The following is a 21,250-nucleotide window of genomic DNA, read 5'->3' on the forward strand; positions in this document are numbered from 1 at the left end:
TTTAAAAATGTGTTTGACAGGTTGTAGTTGTAGTGGGACAACTTTTTACTTAGTAACCTAATATGGGGGTGCTCAGTTGAAGTAGGACTTGCAAGTCAGTTCCGTAGCTTCAAGATTGAGATTTTTTTTTTTTTTTTTTGCTGCTCTTCTTGTCTGTGACATACGGTACAAGGGTTGGCCCTGGTTTGGTCCACCTGCCAGCCGAGTTTAAAGTTTCCGAGGCTCAGAGGAACACAATGACTTGGATGAGACAGCCTAAATGGGGAGGACCCTGCTGCCGCAACCAGGGAGCCCTTAAACCCCAGCTAAGCTAACCATCTCTTCCTTTCTTAAATTCGTCCATACGGCATATAAACACGACGAACCCACTTCTTCCATTGACCAGAGATTTTTTTTTTCTCCCGACGATCCACGATAGTCTGATCCTTGGAGACATATGGCTGGAAAATGAAACGACCCAGGAGTGTGGCCACATCGTTTTTCTGTGTGGTGTAATACCAGATGGGCACTGTGAACGGCGCAGAGATGTGAATGGACAGTTTGAAATGGTAATTTTCCCCCATCGAGCAGGTTCCGTTGCCCTCTCCTGTCTCTTGGTATAACGTACTAGCTTTTGCCCTTCTCTGCAGTATCAATTAACTCAACTTGGAGGTGGAGTGGCCAGAGAGGAAAGAATGAAGCGATCTGGCTAATCTTGCTAGCTGCGGCGCGGCAGAACCTGGAACTGCGGCCGGGTGCAGATCTGCCGACTGCGCCCGAGGCATGGAGCGCACCGGCGCCCGCGGGGACCCAGGCCCGGCCCGGGGAGCCGACTGCTGAGCTCCAGAGTCCGCCAGGCCTCCGCCTCCTTGCGCCCTCTGCCTTGACTGTCAGTGTCGCCCCTCTCAAAGAGTCATGGAAGACGGCCCGCTGCCAGACCTCAGAGACATCGAGCTGAAGCTGGGACGCAAAGTGCCCGAGAGCCTAGCGCGCTCGCTGCGCGGGGAGGAGCCGGCGCCCCGAGAAGGGGCTGCGGACCCCAGCGGGGTTGGCGGGAGCTGCAGTAGCAGCAGCAGCTGCAGCAGCTTCGCTCCCTCTGTGTCCTCCTCCTCTTCATCCTCCCCTGCCTCTGGCTCTCCACGACGTAGCCACCCCAGCGCCCTGGAGAGGCTGGAGACCAAACTGCACGTCCTCAGGCAGGAGATGGTGAGTGCGATGCTTCAGCGGCGACCTGGGGACCTGGGGGCCTGAGACCCGGGAGGGTGGCGCAGGAGCCGGGAGAAAGGCCGGGAGGAGAGCGGGAACTCGCCTCTGGACTAGACTACGGCTAAGCTTGAACCCTGAGGACTTTGCTCGGTCACCGGGTGCTCTTGCCGCTCAGCCGGCTGTACTTTCTAATAGCGTCACTCGCTGCGCACCACTCTGCAGCTGCTAGCCGCGGATTCTCCCGCACCAGCCTGCCGAAGGGCCGCAGTTGCTCCGCGGGTATGGGCCTGCTGTGAGCAGTTTATGCTTTGCGTCGGTTCAAAGGGTGGTTTAGTCCAATGCACTTAAGGCAGAAATGCCTCCCAGTTGTCCGGGAGGTGGCGCGGCGGGGTCCTTGCAGCCTGCCTCGGTAGTTTGCTCTCCCCCGCCCTCCCCTTGATGCAGCAGCTGCAGCTGTCCCAAGGCCACTGTAGAGTAGATTCTCCACAGCTGGTTCTGAAAACAATGGCTACTCGCCCTTGATGTGCCTATGAATGGCTTGTTTCACTGTTTTGATCCTGGAGAGCAGGTGACCCGAGCCCAGGGATTTGTTAATGACTGCCTCCTACCCTTTCCTCTAGTCCTCAGTCAGCACTTGTTTTCTCTGCCATTTCTGTTAACCTCGGATTAGGACAATGGGTCAAGTAGATCTAAGACTCGTTATTCCGGATGTACTTAGTTAGACTAAGGCATTCATTCATTTGTTGGCCTTGAGCTCCTGGGCGAGTCTTAGGCTTTTCAGATCTCACTTTATCTTTACAGTGATGAGCTGATTGGAGGAAATTATCTCTTTCTAAGTCTTCTGAAGAAAATGTCCACAACCAATAGCATTTTCTACCAACTTGCAGGGGAGGAAGGTTCCAACTGTGACCCTCAGTCCTGCGGGCGGAGGAGGGGGAGGGATTTGAGAAAGGCTTCTTACAGAAGCAGCCTATCTGTCTAAGCTCACGTCTCAGCTTCCTTCCAGTCTCGTTTTCTGTGTTTGGAAGACACTAGTTAAAAAAAAAAAACCCAAGCAAAAAGACAGTCTTCAGAGGTCATGACCTATTAAAACACTATAGAACATCACTCCAAAGACCCTCACTAAATCTCTAAACATGGTCTGCTTAAGGACTTAATGTCTTAAAACACTCGCTTACCACTTGAGATGTTCCCAACGTTGAAATATATGATACATTTCTGCTTGTAAGAATATATATCTTTGCATCGCAAATTATTTTATTACTATTCATATTTCACTAAATATGTCTAAATACACATATACAAGTTATGCATATTAATCTCTCCAAATATTTATTAAGTAGTTACCATATCTTACTAAGCAATGAGTTCTGAAATATAAAATACAGAAGTAAGGGAAGTGAGATTGCCTAGACTTTAAGCACTCCAACCCTCTACCAAGTTCAGAGTCATTACTGCAGTTACCTTTTAGTCCAAGTAGAGGTTCTCAATATGTGGGTCGCGACCCCTTTGGGTCGCATATCAGATATTTACATTATGATTCATAATGGTAGCAAAATTACAGTTATGAAGTAGCAAGGAAGTAATTTTATGGTTGGTATCACCACAACATGAGGGACTGTATTAAAGAGTCACAGCACTCAGAAGGTTGGGAAACTCTGGACATTAGAGGGTGTAAAGATTCTTTTTTTTTTTTTATGGTGGAATATTTTATTTTAAAAAAGATACACGTGACAGGGTTAAACAATACTTGTCTTCATTTTGTGTCCTCAGCTCTGTCCCTTGCTTTAGAATGACAGTTTTCTGTGTGAATATTGATTATCTACTACAAAAGTAAAGTATGTGAAAGATTGTGTCTTAGGAGAGTTTTAGAAAGATTATCTACATTTACAGTATTTCCCAATGCACAATACCCTCTTGACTTCCACAAATATTACTCATTTTTTTTTCTTTTTCTTTTTTTTTTTAATTTTTATTTTGCAATACAATTCAGTTCTACATATCAGCCACAGATTCCCTTGTTCTCCCCCCTCCCCCCCTCACCTTCCCCCCAGCCCGCCCCCCATTCCAATCTCCTCCAGGGCAAAGCCTTCCCCACAGACTGAGATCAACCTGGTGGACTCAGTCCAGGTAGGTCCAGTCCCCTCCTCCCAGGCCGAGCCAAGGGACCCTGCATAGGCCCCAGGTTTCAAACAGCCGACTCATGCAGTGAGCACAGGACCAGGTGCCACTGCCTGGATGCTTCCCAAACAGATCAGGCCAATCAACTGTCTCACCCACTCAGAGGGCCTGATCCAGTTGGTGAGGGTGTAAAGATTCTTGCCCCTGAGCCTGATGACCTGATACCCAGGGCTCACTGGGATAATCAGCTCCTGCAAGCCGCACTCTGACCTCCACACTAGCACTATGGTGTCACATGCACACGTATGTACACTCTCACAAATCAAATCATAGTTGTAAGAACACTTTTTTTCAGTGAGTTTGTCTACCAAGGGCTTTCAAATTCCTTGTGCTTATTTGCCTTTTATTTGTAGTATCGAATTCTGCAGGATGAAGAAAACTGATCATTTTCAACTAAGAATATCTGCTAGACATCTATTTTTTCTAATGGAAATTTCCAAGTTGATAAAAATCCTTTTCTTTCAGCTATATCTTGCTATTTCGGATGGCCATGGTGTATCAGTTTTTTAAAAAGGATTTATTTTTGTTACACGTATAAATGTTTAGCCTTCATGAATGTCTGCACTGCATTCATACGTGGTGTTCTCAAAGGCCAGAAAAGGGTGTTTGACACCCCAGAACTGGAATTACAGATAGTTGTAAGTCACCATCTGGGTACTGAGAACTGAACACTGGTTCTCTGAAAGGACAAGTGCTCTTAACGGCTGAACCATCTCTCCAGCTCTCTGGCATTAATTTTTGAAAAGGCAAGTGGACAGCAACAGCAGATTGATGAAACTTCTTTATATTTTCTCTATGATGTCTCAGTGTCTGGGGACTGAGAAAAATTCACGTCAGAAAGATGCTTTGTGATAAACTTTGTGTTCTAATGAAGATCGCCACTGAGTAAATCTTTCAGTGGGTTCAGAAATTTAGAAGGCAGTGGAGGTATATTTCTTTGTCAAGAAGGCCATCATTTCCCTCTATTTCTATGCTGTTCTTGTGGGTATCCAAAATCCTTACTTAGGTATAATTGCAAAGTGACTAACTTGTCTTATGTAGAGCTGGTTAGTGGTTTTGCTGTGAAGATGGGATGGATACAGCTCTGCAGTCCGTTTTGTCTCCTCCTAGCTTCCCAAAGTACAGGAAGTAGACAACTAGCCTGGGCTCAACCTTCCCGTCCTATCGCCTAGCACTGAGTCAACCTCCTTAGTAGTAGGCTCAACCCCACATCTTATTTTGAGTTATTTATAGATTGGATGGTGTATAATTACCAGGTTTTTATTTTGCTTGTCCTCACCATTCCTTCCTCAAAACACTCTAGCGATGCACAAGCCTTTCCAGGGATCTCCCAGAATTAGGCATTTCTTCTTTTCCTATTAGAATATGTGAGTGGACCCTCAAGGACACCGTGCAGCAGCAGACACTTGCAGTTAGTTTCAACACCTAAGGTTTTATATACCTATGATCTCATCATTATCTCTGTTATTTTCTTTAAACCCCCATATATATACATACATACATACATATGTATGTATGTATGTATATATATATATATATATATGTGTGTGTGTGTGTGTGTGTATACATACACACACACATATATATATATTTATATCTGAGCATGATTGCATGTGTCTGGGTATGTGTGTATGTGGGCAAGTGCATGTGTAGGTTGACACCATAAGTCTTCCTCCATAGGTCTTCACCTTTGATATGGAGGCAGTGCTAGCCCATTTGGCTAGTCTAGCTAGCCAGCTTGTTCACTCGATTACATGAATGCATCTGGCGTTTGTGTGGATGCTAAGGATCCAGATGCTGGTCCTTACACTTGTGCAGCAAGCGCATTTCCCATTGAACGCCTCTGAACTATCTCTTCATCTCTGTCACCTCTTTTCATTCCTCCATGGATAACGTCTTTCATTCTCGTCTTTAAATGTTGTAGCCACTGCTCTCAGAGATCAGGGAGGTAGTTTAGGAAGCAGAAAATCGAGTGAAGAGACTGAAGAAGGGTAGGAAGCTGGTTCCGGCCAAACTCCTTGAAGGTGAAACCGTTCTGAGCAATACACATGGTGCCACATGTAAGGAAAATATTGGTGAAGATACTGGCAAGCATAATTGGATACAATAGGCCAATTCTAAGTCACTTCAGGATTTCTTTTGCGGGGGAAGGAACCAAGATTTCAATGAGAAATAGTTCTTATTTTGAATTTAGAGATTAGGACATTGACAGTATAAGAAAGGAATGTAAAATTACACATGAAATTTCTTATGAAACTGGAGGTAGGTGCTGGGCCTCTGATACATAATCTACCCAATAAGCCTGTGAATGCTGGCAGCATTTGGGAGGCAGAGGCATGAAACCGGCTTTCTCTTTTGGGTCACCCAGTTAAAATAATATTCTACAACAGAGGCAGGCAGATCTCTGTGAGTTCCAGGCCAGCCACTGGGTAGCAGTGAGACCTTGTCATAAAAAACAAAAACAAAAACAAAAGTGAAACACCACAAAATAAATAGATGAGTGAACAACATCTGCCCAATAGTATTTGTTCACTACTTTTCAGTTCATTTTAGTGTGTGTCATAGCATTTGTACCTCAGGTTAGACTATAACAAAGGAAATATTCTCATCCACAGTTTGAAAACAATTTTTTTTTTGGCATAGAGATGGGTTGAGGACACAGACTAAGGTCACACAGTTAACTAGTGACTAGTATTATTACTTGGACTCACGGTAGCTGATTCCATGTAGTCTTTTTCCCTACACTAGTCTGTATTCCAGAAATTTCTTTGTGTGTGTGTGTGTGTGTGTGTGTGTGTGTGTGTGTGTGTGTGTGTGTTTTTCGAGACAGGGTTTCTCTGTGTAGCTTTGCGCCTTTCCTGGAACTCGCTTTGGAGACCAGGCTGGCCTCGAACTCACAAAGATCCGCCTGCCTCTGCCTCCCAGTGCTGGGATTAAAGGCGTGCGCTACCACCGCCCGGCCCAGAAATTTCTTTTAAAAAATGGTTTAGCTCTGTAAATCTGTGATATCTCAGTACCTCATAAAATGATAAACCCACAAAACAAGCCCTCAGGGTATATGGTAGGGTTGTTGGAAGGATGGATTCTTTTACCAATTAGCAATTATGTCTGTGTTACTCCTGCCTTTGACCTTAGGGATCTAGAACAAAATGCCATCCTTAAATACTCAGTCTTGGGGCCCTTGAGATGGCTCAGTGTGTAAGGGCATTTGCCTCTCAGCCTGACAACCTGAGTTCAAGTTTGGAACCTACTTGTAGAAGGAGCTGACTGTCTCTAACAATTGTCTCCTGATCTACACACACACATACACACACACACACACACACACACACACACACACACACACCGTGGTACATGCCATTACCCTCATACACATCATATATGTATACATATACAATAATATGTTTTATTTTTATCTGTCTGTCAGTCTGTTTGTTTGTTTGTTTGTTTGTTTTTAAAGTAAGTTTTGAGAGACTGTGGACTTTGTTTGGATTCTGTTTTGGAGCTTTCTTTCCACAGTATACAAAAAGACTCATTTTGAAGAGTTTAAAAATGAGGACTTCACTGGTTATTAAATATGACTACACTTTATAATCTCATAATATCTGAAATCTTCCAATAAATATAAATAATGTCTATCATTTTTCAAGCACTTAGTTAGTAATCTAGTGTATACCATACTCTTTCTTTACAAGTTATTCAAGAGATTGTTGTATAAATTTGATTGAAATATCAAAATGTCTGTGTCATACATCTAACTTGAGAACAAAAACCATTTCCATTGATGTACCCTGTAGTGAGTTTAAAACGCAGAAGATAATGGAGGCAATCAGCAAAGGGTAAGAAATGGAAGTTACAAGGGTCTAATGTATATTCCTAAGCTTGCCTATCTAGAGGAGCTGGAAAATCAAAGTGTTTCGTGGACTAAGACATGCACTGACTGTGGAAGTGACAATCTGGATCCCAGTCAGGGCCATCTCAAGTGGAGACACTTTGCAGTCTTTAAGTAGGGTGGTGCCATTGTGAAAGCTGACTTGAAAACACTGTGTCCTGATTTCCATATCTGGGGCCATAGTTTGCAGATTTCAGTATCTGTGAACATAGAAATCTGAAGGTAGTTAACTTAGACTTTCTTACTATAACATAGTCACATGCTGCAACTGATTGTCAACTTTTGTTTTAATAAAGTTTTCAGAGCAATACCTTGGACTCGACACAAATACACATATAAAGAAAAATGGGGCTCAAGAAGCACCCCAGCAGTTAAGAGCAATTGCTGCTTCTGCAGAGAACTCAGTTTCGGGTTTCCAGCACCCATATACATACATACATGCAGGCAAAACATTCCAACATATCAAATAAAATAAATAAAGCTAAAATTTTTTGAAAAACAAATTCATAAAAGGTACTGAAACAATTTAAAAGTGTTTGAAAAAAAATCTTGAAAACAGATTTGTATTTGACTTTCATGGAGACTTTTCTTACTGAGTTTTACTATGTCCCTGCCATTTTAAATGGCTTCTTTGCTTTTTGTAACTTAAAAAACAAAAAACAAAACAAAAACTTCAAAATTCCCTGAAAAGCAGACTTTAATTTCATTAAATTAACTTCGCATTTGCTTCGGGTACACTTCAGTGTGGGCAAGGAGACTTTTATCACTTTGATCCCTTCTGGTAGATGCTGGGAAGTGGAAGGCGTTTTCTTTAATGAGTTCTCAAGATGGTTGGAAAGATAAAGTGGGAAAATAATTGGGTCTGAAAAAAATCACAAACCAACATGTCAGCCGGTGCCAGATGCCACACTGGAGACCGGGGATCCTGGCTGTGGAGGTGACCCATGAGGATGAGCCCCTCAGGTGTTGCTGGCAACCATGCAAATTAAGGGTGTAACCTAGGGATAAAGACCTGAAGGACAGCTAGTTCCCAGCAGTAGCTGTTGTTAGGTCTCAAACCTGGGACAAAGAGTTGAGGTGCCAATTTAACGTATCAAAGTGGACCTGGATGCCAGGTTCTCCCTGCATCCCCCAGTCCCTACCTGTCATAGGGTATGGCTGGAATACCCAGCCTGAACTTCTCCAGTCCAGAGGCTGGAATGCCTTACTCCAGCTGCCCTTCCCTATATAATCCAACCATTTTGTTTACCTAGTCTTTTGTCTACCCTTTAACCTCCTAGGCTCTTGATCTGACTCTCCCCTTCCCACCTCTCCTCACATGGCTCAGGGTCAGGCTCACCCTGGACTCTCCCAGATGTCCCTGCATCTGGTTATACTCTCCCTTTAATATACAATAAACTTTCTCCTCTACCATACCTAGAGGCAGTCATGTCCTTTTGATTTTAGTTCTTTATTGGATTCAGCTGCTTCTGTCATTTTGCCACAGAACGTTAGCATTCTTAATGTACTAAGTAAATCTTCTGAGATATGCTTCCTTAAGGAGCGGCACTAAGGTTGACAGTAGCACTAATGCCATTTTGCTATAAGTTCATTGAAGGTAAATATATCACTTGAAAACCATCACATTTCCACAAACTAATGTCCTACCCAAAACTGAAGAATGTGCTTTGGAATTATTGACACAGATAAAGAACATTTTCTTAAATTTAAAAAAAAATTATGTGTAGTGTGTGTGTGTGTATGTGTGTGTGTGTGTATGTGTGTGTGTGTGTGTGTGTGATAGAGGACAACTTGTAGGAATCAATTTTCTACCAAGTAGGTCCTGGAGATTTAACTCAGGTTATCAAAGCTGCTGCTGGGCCATCTTTCTCATCCAATAATGTACCTTTCTTTCTTTCTTTCTTTCTTTCTTTCTTTCTTTCTTTCTTTCTTTCTTTCTTTCTTTCTTTCTTTCTTTCTTCCTTCCTTCCTTCTTCTTCTTCTTCTTCTTCTTCTTCTTCTTCTTCTTCTTCTTCTTCTTCTTCTTCTTCTTCTTCTTCCTCTCTCTCTCTCTCTCTCTCTCTCTCTCTTTTTGAGACAGAGTTTCACTGTGTAACCATGGCTAGCCTCAAACTCACAGAGTCACAACTGTACCTCTCAAGTGCTCTAGTTAAAGGAATGTACCACCACACCTTTCCTAAGAACATTTTCTGGAAGAAAAGAACTTTCTTCCTTTCTGGTTGTGTAACAGAAGCATGCTGTTTAAAAGATACTACAAATTGTGTGGGAATTTGAAACTCATAGTGCCTGCCCATCCTGTTCTGACATAAAAATAAACCTCCTATCATCTTCCATTGAAGTGAGTCACCTTTAAAAGATGTTTTCCTGCATCAAGACTTGAGTTTTTAAGACACAACTGTGGAACTGAGATTCCTGGTGAAAGTCTTTGTTATTCCTTAACAATAGTTAGTGTCAGTCAGAGGCATTGGGTCTCCTGGACCCGCTGGAACTGGAGGTCCAGAGAGTTGTGAGCCATCATGTAGGTGATGGGAACCAAATCTCTGAAAGAGCAATAATTACTCATAACAGCAGAGCTGTCTCCCAGACCCTTGTTTTTTCTTTCAATCCCACACTTTTGTTATTGACTTTTGCCCTCTACTTTGGCAGAGCCTTGGTAGATTTCAGAAGGGGCTTTTAAACACAGGCAGGATCTGGGAAGGTGGCACAATCCATAAAGTGCTTTCTGAGCAAGCCTGAGGACCTGAATTTAGAGCTTCCCCGGTAAAGCCCACCCTCGGGCGGGGTGAGGGGTAGGACAGAGAGAGGAGGATCCATACAGTTTGCTGGCCCCATAGTCTAGCTAAGTTAGTGAATTCCAGGTTCTCTGCAGGACCCTGTTCCCCAAATATGGTGGAGAACAATAGAGAAAATCACTCAATATTGATCTCTGTTGGAGAGAGAGGGGAGAGAGAGAGAGAGAGAGAGAAAGAAAGATGGATGAATGAGTAAATGAATTGAACACAAACTGGAGCTCCAGATGAATCTAAAGCAAGTTTTGATACCAGGAGTACCAGTGTGAAGAGATTTTTAATACATCAGAGTCTTACTATGTAGCCCTAGCTGGTGTGTAAATGTCTATGTAGACAAGACTGCCCTTGAACTCACAGGGATCCGCCTAACTATGCATCCAGAGAACTGGGGTTAAAGGCATGTGCCATCATGCTCAGCTGTATACATGACTCTTAGCAGCTCATGATGCAGCTATTTTTCTAGGTTCAACCAATCAATAATCGTATCAATCATTTGTCTGTCTCTCTCTCTCTCTCTTTCTCATCTATATCTGTTCATCTGTCTATCATCTATCTACCTATTATCTATCATACATACATGTTGCTTTAAAGGATACTTAGGGTGTTGTGATTATGTTGTGCCATTAGAGACTAATAGCAATAAAATTTGATGCTTGTTTGCAAAAAGAAGAGAGTGCCAATGTGCTGCCTTGTACACTGGAAGAAATGGTCACTGATGCTTTGCTGTGGGTGGGGTGTAAAAGTACCTTGATGAGCTTGATAATATTATTTAAAAAAAGAAAAAACAAGCTGGGTGGTGGTGGCGGCGGCGCACGCCTTTAATCCCAGCACTCGGGAGGCAGAGCCAGGCGGATCTCTGTGAGTTCGAGGCCAGCCTGGACTACCAAGTGAGTTCCAGGAAAAGCGCAAAGCTATACAGAGAAACCCTGTCTCGAAAAACAAAAAACAAAAAACAAACAAAAAAAATGTACTCCCTTTATAACCTACTAATTCTGGCATCAGCAGTGCTGCAGAAATTTATCCAAAAGAAATCATCATAAATTTGTGTAAAAGTACATAAATTTGTGTGTACATTTATCACTGTGTGTCATTACTAAAATCCCAACAAAACAGAGATAGTTCAATTTGTTTAGCATTTGCCTAATGAACCAGAGTTAAATCCCAAGAACGCACATAAAAATGCCTGGCATGATGGTGCATGACTGTAATCCCAGAGCTAAAAAGAAAGACCAAGGAAGATCCTGGCTAGCCAGTCTAACTTACTTCATCATTTCCTGGACACTGAGAAGCCCTGTGTTAAAGGAAGCATATGGCATTCTCGAGGATGACAGAGGTTGGTTTTCCTCCATATGTATCCACAATACACATGCCCTTACCTATATACAAACATGTGCAACATGTATACCCTCATACAAACGTGTACATTAAAAAAAGAGAGCTGAATAATCTAAATCATCGATAATGACAAGTAGGTTATGTATGTACATAAGATAGAAATTTTGAGCTATTATTAATATAGTAAGTATTGTTGACATTTAATATTATTAATATGTTCTAAATTTATGGACTAGAGAAGTTGATTATATACACATATTATATTGGTTAGAGTTTTCTAGAGGAGCAGAACCAATGGAATGAATATATACTATACTCACTTGCTTTCTGTTGCTATGAAAAGACACATGATCAAAGGCAACTTAGGGAGGGAAGGGGTTGCTTCTTCTCACAGCTTGTAGTCCATCATGAAGAGAAGTCAGGGCAGGAACTCAAGGCAGGAACCTGAAAGCAGGAACTGAAGCAGAGGCCATGGAGAAGCATTACTTGCTCTCCACAGCTTGCTCAGCTTTCTTTTTTTTATACAATCCAGGACCACCTACCCAGGGCTGGAATCACCCAGAGTGAGCTGGGCCCTCCCACATCAATCCTGAATCAAGAAAGTGTCCCCAGATTTACAGGCCAGTCTGATGGGGAGGCAACTCCTCAATTGAAATCCTTTCTTCCTAGCTTGTATCAAATTGACAACAAACAAACAAACAGCACAACTGAACCCTGTCAACTTGACACACAAACATATCTCTATTAAATCATAGTCCTTGCCTGTTTATCCCCAAGATATGATGTTAACATCATACTATAAACCATAGTATAACATCAAAAGTCCCACAATCTTTAAAATTCAAACACAAAAATTTGAAAGTGCAGTCTCTTTAAAATACCCAAAGTCTCTCAACTGTGGGCTCCTATAAAATTAAAACAACAACAACAAAGAAATTAAATACTTTCTTCCTTCAAGAGGGAAGAACCTAGTCAGGTGGTGATGGTGCACGCCCTTAATCCCAGCACTTGGGAGGCAGAGGCAGGCGGATCTCTGTGAGTTTGAGGCCAGCCTGGGCTACAGAGTGAGTTCCAGGAAAGGTGCAAAGCTACACAGAGAAACCTTGTCTCAAAAATACCAGAAGAAAAAAAAAAAAAGAGGGAAGAACCAGGGACAGTCATAAACAAATGCAAGCAAAGCAAAAGTCAAAAAGTGTAACTAAAATAACTCTGTGTCCAGCATCCGGGCCATTCTGAGTGAGTAATAATGGGATTAATAAGTACTCTGAGGTAGTTGCAAAACATTCTACCCAGTGCTCATGATAGCCTGAATACTGCTGGCTAGAGTGGTTGAGGAAAAAGCATTAGTCCCACTGAAAACGATTAAATAAAGGCTTTTAGAGAGAAAAATAGTCCTTGTCAAGACTAGAGGATTAGAAATAATTAAGGGCACAGGAAAGCTTCTTTTTAGGCTTATACATGACTCATGGACGAGAATCAGAACCTGTACTTTAGTCCTCTGTCGCTACCATGTGACTCTAAAATCGCACTGCAAAGATAACCCACTTAGATCAGTGATTTTAGTCACACTTAAAACTTAATGAGTTATAGGCAGATAAAGTCTGAACTGACGAAAATCTTTCTAGTGGGAAATAAAGTTATTGTTCAAAAGATTCATGAACCTCTGGTAAAAGGTTTCCATGGGGTGAAAGTCTGACAAAATTACACAGATGTGACTTCATTTGACACGCTCCTGACGTGGCAGCGTCAGATCCTGTATCCTACAGTATAGTCAATTCTAGGTCACCGCTATGACCAATGAGTTTGATGCTTGTGTTTCCGAAAGGCCTAGACATTTACTTAGGGCTAAATGTGAATTCAAGTCTACCTCAGTCGGTTTCCAGCTTTCATGTGTGGAGTGCACCAGCACTGCCTCCTTCGCCTACCTCCTTTGGCTGACACCAGCCAGACCCAGTCATTTGGAACGAGGCTCTCGATTAGAGAGCGCAACATCTTTCTGCTGTCTGTGATTGTGGTAATAGGCATAAGACACTAAAATGACTATTTTCTACCTGCTTTGAAAGAGTGTTAGGGAATTTGTACTTGGTTGTAGGTCCCACGCTGTCCTCACCTGCAGCCAATCTCAGCAGCCATGTGCCTAAGAGTGTTCACAGAGCACAGCATGGAACGGAGTTGCTCTTCCTTGCCTGTGTACAGAGAGCACATGCATCCAGTTCTGCCATCGTATCATGCTCTGTAATGATATTTTGAGGTTTCAGGGTAAAGAGACAATTTAACATACCACACACCACACACATTACCACCCCCTCCCCCCGCCCCCAACATTCACACAAAGATTAGAATTCATATAATTTGGTACACATAGACAAATACAGATGCACTGTGCAAATTTTTGCACATTTTTAGCTGAAAATGAGTAATCATTTAATTTGATAGGCTCACTTGAGAGCTAGGAAGCATTAGAGTATGAATTCTCTGACTGTCCTTGGCTTGGTGTTCAGTCTGGAACTAGGACATTACAAGGGCAGTGTGGCTGGGGCACATTGTATCTGAGGTGTTTAAAACAACAAACTGGTAGTGACCTTTACATAAGCAAGGTCCACATGGGAAAGATGAATGAATAGAAAGAGGAACACTAGATTTCTTGAATGTTCTCAATAGGATCATAATATTGGTACAAGTTTCGTTGAATCAATCTATTTGTGTATGTGTGTCTTCATTTGAAACTGTATTAATTAGAAAGATTTTAAATGGTCATCACATAATGTAGTGTTGTAACTAAAGCAGGAACTGTATATTCCCTTCTGGATATTTTTGTCTGCACACAGCTGTGTGAATACTGCCTTTCCCAGAGACATCAGTCTTTGCCTTTTGAGAAGTACCACTGCCTGGAATTTTCCTGCCTATAATCAGTCTTTCTAATTCAAATCCTCTACTGGAAAAATTCTAAATATGCAGCATGCATTTAAAAATAATGTGTTTTTTTAATATTTTAGTCTTCTCATAAGAGTTGTGAAAAACTGGGCCCAAACCAATGCATTGTACTTACCCTGTGTCCCTTAAACCTTCTCATTCTCTTCCTTCTCCCACTTTCTACACATACCACATGTGCGTGCGCGCACAAGCACGTAAACATTTTTAAATCCCTAAAGACTGCAAGTATGATTGATATTGCTGTGTTGCTATGATTCTCAATAACTTAGTGAGTACTTCCCAAGGCAGACATTCATTTGCGAGGGGGTTGGGGTGGGTGTCTTTTTTTTTTTTTTTCCCTCCTGTGTCTATTGCACAATAATGAAACAATTGCTGGCTTATTTAACTCTTTTCCACTGAATTCAAATTTGCTCTTAGAAGTTTTTGTGACAGAATGCCTCTAGGACCTGCCTCACAGAAGCCTACCAGAGACCAGTGTGCAATCAATGGTTCTCAACCTGTAGGTTGCCACACCCAAATGGGTTGCATGTCAGATATTTACATTATAATTCATAACAGTAGTAAAATTACACTTATGAAATAGCAAGGAAAATAATTTTATGGTTGGGGTCACCACAACGTAAAAAAGCTGTATTAAAGGGTCACAGCATTAGGAAGGTTGAGCACTCCTGAGTTAGATGATACAAGTTGGTCTGCCTAAAGCATGAGAAAGGCCTCAGAACAGCATGCCAGAAATTTCTCTTCCTGCTTGGTTTATGCCAGTTCTGTTCCAGAAAGTCCTATCTTCACTAAAGCATTCAATCCATGTGAAATCTTGAAAGGCTAATGGGAAGATTTTGCTCTACAGAAGGTATTCAGTAATTATAATCTGAATGAAAGATAAAGGAACAACATCATCCCCTTGTGTTTAAACAGAATGAGTAGTCTGTGAACTGTTTTGTTAGGCAAGTTACAGAGAGGGAGGTACTCAAACCAAAGAAGCAACTTGCTTGATTATAAGCCATCACCATATCAACCTATACATGTCGTAGTAATTCATACCAAGGGAAAATGAAATCTCTATTCTCCATTGCTGTTCTGGGAACTAGATGAAACTATTTGCTCAGATGTCTGCATTGATTTAGGTTCCTGTTATGAGTTCTGAGTATGGCTGTCAGAGCTTTCCATGTCTTCCTTGGCGCCAGTAATCAAGTCGGCCAAAGGGACTCTTGCCTGCTCTGTGACTGTTACACATAGCCATTCACAGTTAGTTAACTCTCTTAGGAGCAATAGCAAAGGCTCAAGTTGCTGAGTTGGAAATGGAGATACAGAAATGGAGAGAGTTCACACTGATAAAGACAGGCCAGCTTTCCCACTTCCAGAACTGGTTGTTCCAGGTGTAAGGGCTTGGCCAATATAAATAGAGGAAATGCATTTCCATTTACACTCTGATTCCAAAAGTCCAGCATCACTACTGGGAATGCTCTGCAGTTTCACCACATGAAGTGTTGGGTCATGTTTGTTTGCATTCAGTCTCGAGACAAATGGATTCCATTTGGATTTCACCCAATTTTTACAGAGGAATGTACTGTTAGGACTTTTTTTTTTTTCTATCACTGACTCGGTTTTGTTGCAGTAAAATGAAGCAACTTGTATTTCCAAATCCTCACTTCTTGTTGGATCAGACACAGATGAAAACTCACCAGCACACCATTTAACAGTGTAAATATGTTCCCTAGATGAGGCTTCGTATCTCCACCTCAGGAAATGTTTCAATAGAAGGCATGAAGTAAACACAGCACATATTTTTAGGTATTGGCAGTATCATTTCCTGTGCTAAGCCCCATAAGCAATACAGGTAACACTGGAGACATAAGGTTCAAGTAATTTACAAGTGAATCAGGTAATAAGGCATGGGGCTACTATTAAACAATTTAATTTCTATGGTATTGAAAATTTGTGTCGAAGCTCAAAGGTCTCATGATTTGTAATAAAGTGTATGTTTTTTATAAAGAAAATTATTATTTCATAGCTGTTTATCTGATGCTGGGCCCAGGAGCTATATATTTGTATCTTAATTTGCAACTGGAGCCCCATTTCCCTTCTTCAGCCCCTTCCAAGCGTTCTAGCCTCTTGTCATCCGCGGGCTTAGCTCCCTTTGCCTGGCTGGCTCTTGCTCCCTTCCCATCTTAACTCCCACATTACAGGTAGTTAATTCCAACTTATTATAATGACGGTCAGACGATTCAATACATTTTACTTAGTATTGCTTTTGATTTTTCTTCCTTTTTGGATCTCTCAATAGATGACACATTCTCTCATAGCTAGAACCATATTTAGTTTATTCACCTTTAGAATCTAACAGAGTACAAGAGTTCAGTATTAGAAACAGATTAATAATAAAATAGCTCATTTGTTAGATTACCCCTCTGAGGAGGAACTTGGAAGGGCAACAGCTGATTCAGAGGTGTGATTGTTTAAATAGCTTGAGCAAATCGGAGGTAGGGGGAAGCATGAATTAACTGTGAAACCTTAATGACCGAGACAGATGTATGGCTGTGTTAAGAGTTAATGAAAATGAGATTAATAAAAAGGTGGGATAATCTTAAATGAGAGAGTGCCAGACTAAGAAGTTTTTGTATGGCTGAATAGATGACAATGACCAATTATAGCTGCTGTTTTAGAGAATTTATACAATTCAGATGGGGTGTTTTTGCATGCTTGCTCATTTTCTTTTATTTCTTTTCTTCAGAGAAAAACAGTTTCCATGTGTTTTGTATCTAGTATCTTGAAAAGACATATCTTTGAACTTGCCATAACAAGAAAACATTGTTGATTATTGAGGAATAAAATGTGCAGTAAAGTAAAACATGACAGTATATTTTTGGAACAAGAATAGAAACAAAATAGGACTATTAAACTTTTATATGATACAAATATTTCAAAAATATTTGTTTTCTTCCTATTGACTATAATCCCACTATTATAATGATTTTGTAGTTTCATAATATGATGTCAATAAATTAAAGTTGCCCAGGTTACCTTATTGAAGTTTTCTAGAGAAAAATTAAATGTTTCAATCATCCTAATGATGTAGATTCATAATTCTCCACTAATAGCGGGAGCAAAAAGATGATTATGCTGCCCAGACTGCATTATTTTATTAGTGGCATTTTCATTTTATTTGAATGTTTTTCCTCTGCAGTTGTTTTTATTGTAGAAGATATACTTCGTCATTTCTATCTTTACCTTTTTGGGAGCCAAGTCCTTTGCTTGATTTTTTTTTTTTTTTTACAAGTTTTCCCCATGTAACTGTCCTTTAAAAAAAGATTTATTTTATGTGTACAAATGTTTTGCCTGTATGTATGTCTATGCAGTACTGGCATGCCTGGTGGCTCCAGAGGTCAAGAATGGGTTCGGGTGATCTGGAGCCGGAGTTACAGATGGTTGTGAGCCATCCTATGGATGCTAGGAATTGAACCTGGGTCCTCGGGAAGAGCAGCCAGTGCTCTTAAGCTCCAAGCCATCTCTCCGGCCTCTCTATGTAACTGTCTTAAACATTAACTTGTTTCTTAGATTTTCATTTTGATGAATAGTTTTTAAATTTCACATGTTCAAATAATTCCTAGCTCAAGGAATCAATTTCACCGCTTCTACATGATTTTCAAATTCTTGATGGAGTTTTCTCTCGTCACATCAAATCTTTTCCATAAAAGAGTACATGCATGCTGTTTCCAGAGTTCTTTCATAGGGTAGAGTGGCAAGTTAAGTTTCAAAGCCACCGAGAATAAGACTTGAATCTCATTCCCACTGATGCACAGGAGAATGACTTCCTCCAAGTTGTAATTTCTACCATTTAGTGATTTAAGATTAGGTGGGAGGAAATGCATTGAGGTATTAGTTGTAGTTATGATCCTAAAGCTGATTAAAGATGACTTGTTTTGTCTGTGCTGTTGTTTATTGTTGTTGGGATATATCCCAGTCAGCATGAAAGCCACCTTGAAAATTAAAGAAATTTCTCGGTGACATTATAAAACAAAACTACTAGGAAGACAACCCAACCCTCCACTGCCTTTGCAGTGCATGGCTGGCATCAGCTGGAGCTGTACTGAAGGGAACTATGCCTCTGCAGATTTCAGTACATCGCTGCGGGTGCTCCTTTACCCTGCTTCCCTGGCAGTGGACTCCGATAATTGCAAATCAGCAAGGAAGCTGAGCCTGCTGTTACTGGAGAGAGAAAAAAAGCAATGGGAATCATAGTCTGATTGCTGTATAGCTGCAGCACAGGCAAAACCAAGACAAGTTCCACATTCAGTTTGTAATCATGCTCCTGAAGCAGAGGCAAAGACCCTGGCCACAGAACCAGGTTGTTTTACTGACATTAGAGGAATCTAGATGCAATACAGATTAGATTTTTTTTCCAAAGCTGTGTCCTCCAAGATCTTAATTGTCATGAAAGCATCTCCTATTCCTGTGAGCGGCTGTGTGAAAGATGAGCTTTTGTTGTTGGACTTTGTCTTTTTATTCCTGTGTTCAAATGTAGGGGAAGTGCGGTGGTTTTGTTTTAAATTAGGAATTTGTATAAGGACTTTTGTGTAAGAGTTTTTATTTGACTTAGCAGAGAGAAATCAAATCAACCTAACAAAACTTTTTTTAAAATGTATACCCTAGAGAAAACATATAATTTTGTGATGAAGAACACTATGTGATGAAGAACGCCACATAACAAAATCCAGCCATTCAGTTTTCACTGTGTGGGCACCTGTTTTATCTATTGTGGAACCACCTCCATGTGATAGTGGAATTCCCATTACTCCAGAGCAGTAATTTAATGTTACTAATGCCCACGGAAATGAGCAGACTTGGATCTAAAGGTGTCTCTGCAGTCTCATAGTTGAGTCAGAGTTTTACACGTTAGTTTTTTCCCCTATGTCTGCATTATAATAACAGGCATGTAAAAATATAAAATTGCAAATGAAAAATTTCAGGTCACATTAGACTAGGGAATCACAGGAGCAAGAATTGTATACTTGGAATTAGGAACTGAGGTCTGGACATGTCTTGATGAATACATTATGTACCATCTGCTCTAATAATTCTTGCCACCAACTGACATATTCTGCAGTAGTGTAGCAGGTTCCTGTCTACAGTTCTCTGATGTTTGTTTATGAATTTTCTACCTGGATAAGACCAACACTATGACATGAAACACCCTTGCCAACTGAGAGTCTCGTATTTTTGTAGGACACATAAAAGCTGTGGGAAAATTAGGAGCCTGTTCAGCCCGCCTTGCTTGGATTGCTTCTGCTCCATTCCATTCACCTTTTTTGATAGGAAATGAGAAAAGTGAATCACTCTGTTCCCAGCAGCTCTTTCAAATGTGTTGACCCATCTGTTGCCATATGTCAGACATCTGCTTTTATCATCCTCATCTGTGGTTCTTCAAAACTAGAGGCAATGAATTAACATTGAATATATGCTAATTTGTAGTGCTAGAACAGCTATTTGCAAGGCATTTAATCTGGCAGTAGCAATTTTCAGAAATTAGCAATATTAGAGGCTAAGAATAGAAAGCAGAAGTATATTTGTATTCTCAGCCACCTTTTTTTTTTTGAGTCAGTAATTCTAAAGCCTTTGTCATTACCCTTTTTATCATTAAAATGTGAGGAGTGAGTCCTTGTTATTTGCTTGTTATTTGTTGAGTTTCCTTTAAAGCCAGCACAGCATGATATGACAGGGTAAGATTGTACAAGAATGTTCTACGTTCAAGCTGTAGAGTTGTTTCTTTTTGAAGAATATATTGTCTTTATCCAATATTAAGGTATCATCAGAATATATTGGAGAAATTTAAGCTACCTTGCCAGTGTATTGTCAATCCTGAGTTCTTTCTTTCTTTCTTTTTTTTTTTTTTTTGGATTTTCGAGACAGGGTTTCTCCATGTAGTTTTGTTTCCTGTCCTAGATCTAGCTCTGTAGACCAGGCTGGCCTCGAACTCGCAGAGATCCACCTGGCTCTGCCTCCCGAGTGCTGGGATTAATGGCATGTGCCACCACTGCCCAGCCTGTGCTTTCTTTTAGCATTAGTAATCTACAATTTTTATGCCTAGCTGTAGGCTATCTTTTTATTGTTTCATTGAAACACTCAGGAATTTATCAACCCAGTTCAAACATAAAAACCTTCAGAGTAATATAGTGTCACTGGTACCAGATATTTAGATTCAAATGTTATAAATGAAAATTATAGTCACTTAAGTATGTGGATTAGGCATTTTTTCTCACCTTCCTCTCTTCCTCCTTCTCTTTCTCCCCTCGTTCTTTTTTGTTTCTTCTCTCTCTCTCTCTCTCTCTCTCTCTCTCTCTCTCTCTCTCTCTCTCTGGAGATAGGGTCCCACAATGTAACCTGGCTGGCCTGATCTTGATATGTAGACCAGGCTGGCCTCAAACTCGTAGAGATCCACTGGCCTCTGCCTGCCAAGTGCTGGGATTAAAGGTGTGGTGATGCACAGCTGATGGGATATATTTACTATTGCTAAAGTCAGTTTAAATAACACTTTTGATCAAATGAATAACCAAATTTTGGTCAGAAATAAAATTCAGCACATTCGTTTTCATGCCAGATGCGATGGTGTGGACCATTAATCACAGAAGGCTAGCTCGGTCTACACAGAGCCAGTCTTTAAATAAATATATACATACTTTCTAACTTCCTTGAATGTGGCGAGCATTTTAAAATTTTATGCCATAACAATTTTTATTGTTTACATTTAAGGTGAACAGGATGCTGGACCTATATAGTTAAGTAACTACATAGTTATGCAAGTTAACATATTTCATATGCTACCCTTTTTGATATTTTTGTGGCAAGATCATCTAAAACTGCTCTTGGCAAATTTCTAGTAAGCCATCTTGCATTATTAACTGTAGTCTTTGTGTACATTAACTATGTGGGTTTATTG

The 21,250-nt window shown here is 40.9% G+C and overlaps 1 protein-coding gene across 1 annotated transcript in view; it reads left to right on the plus strand.

Annotated features, from left to right (window-relative positions):
• The first annotated feature begins 228 nt into the window (after positions 1-228).
• Lurap1l (leucine rich adaptor protein 1 like) overlaps positions 229-21,250 on the plus strand; it is a 43,376-nt gene continuing 22,354 nt past the window's right edge. The window contains exon 1 of the mRNA XM_059255950.1: positions 229-1,185. Within this exon, the coding sequence (XP_059111933.1) occupies positions 895-1,185 (291 nt within the window). The 5' untranslated portion in view covers positions 229-894. The remainder of the gene's footprint in view (positions 1,186-21,250) is intronic.

This window comes from Peromyscus eremicus, chromosome 2 (assembly GCF_949786415.1).
Source record: "Peromyscus eremicus chromosome 2, PerEre_H2_v1, whole genome shotgun sequence".
NCBI lineage: Eukaryota > Metazoa > Chordata > Mammalia > Rodentia > Cricetidae > Peromyscus > Peromyscus eremicus.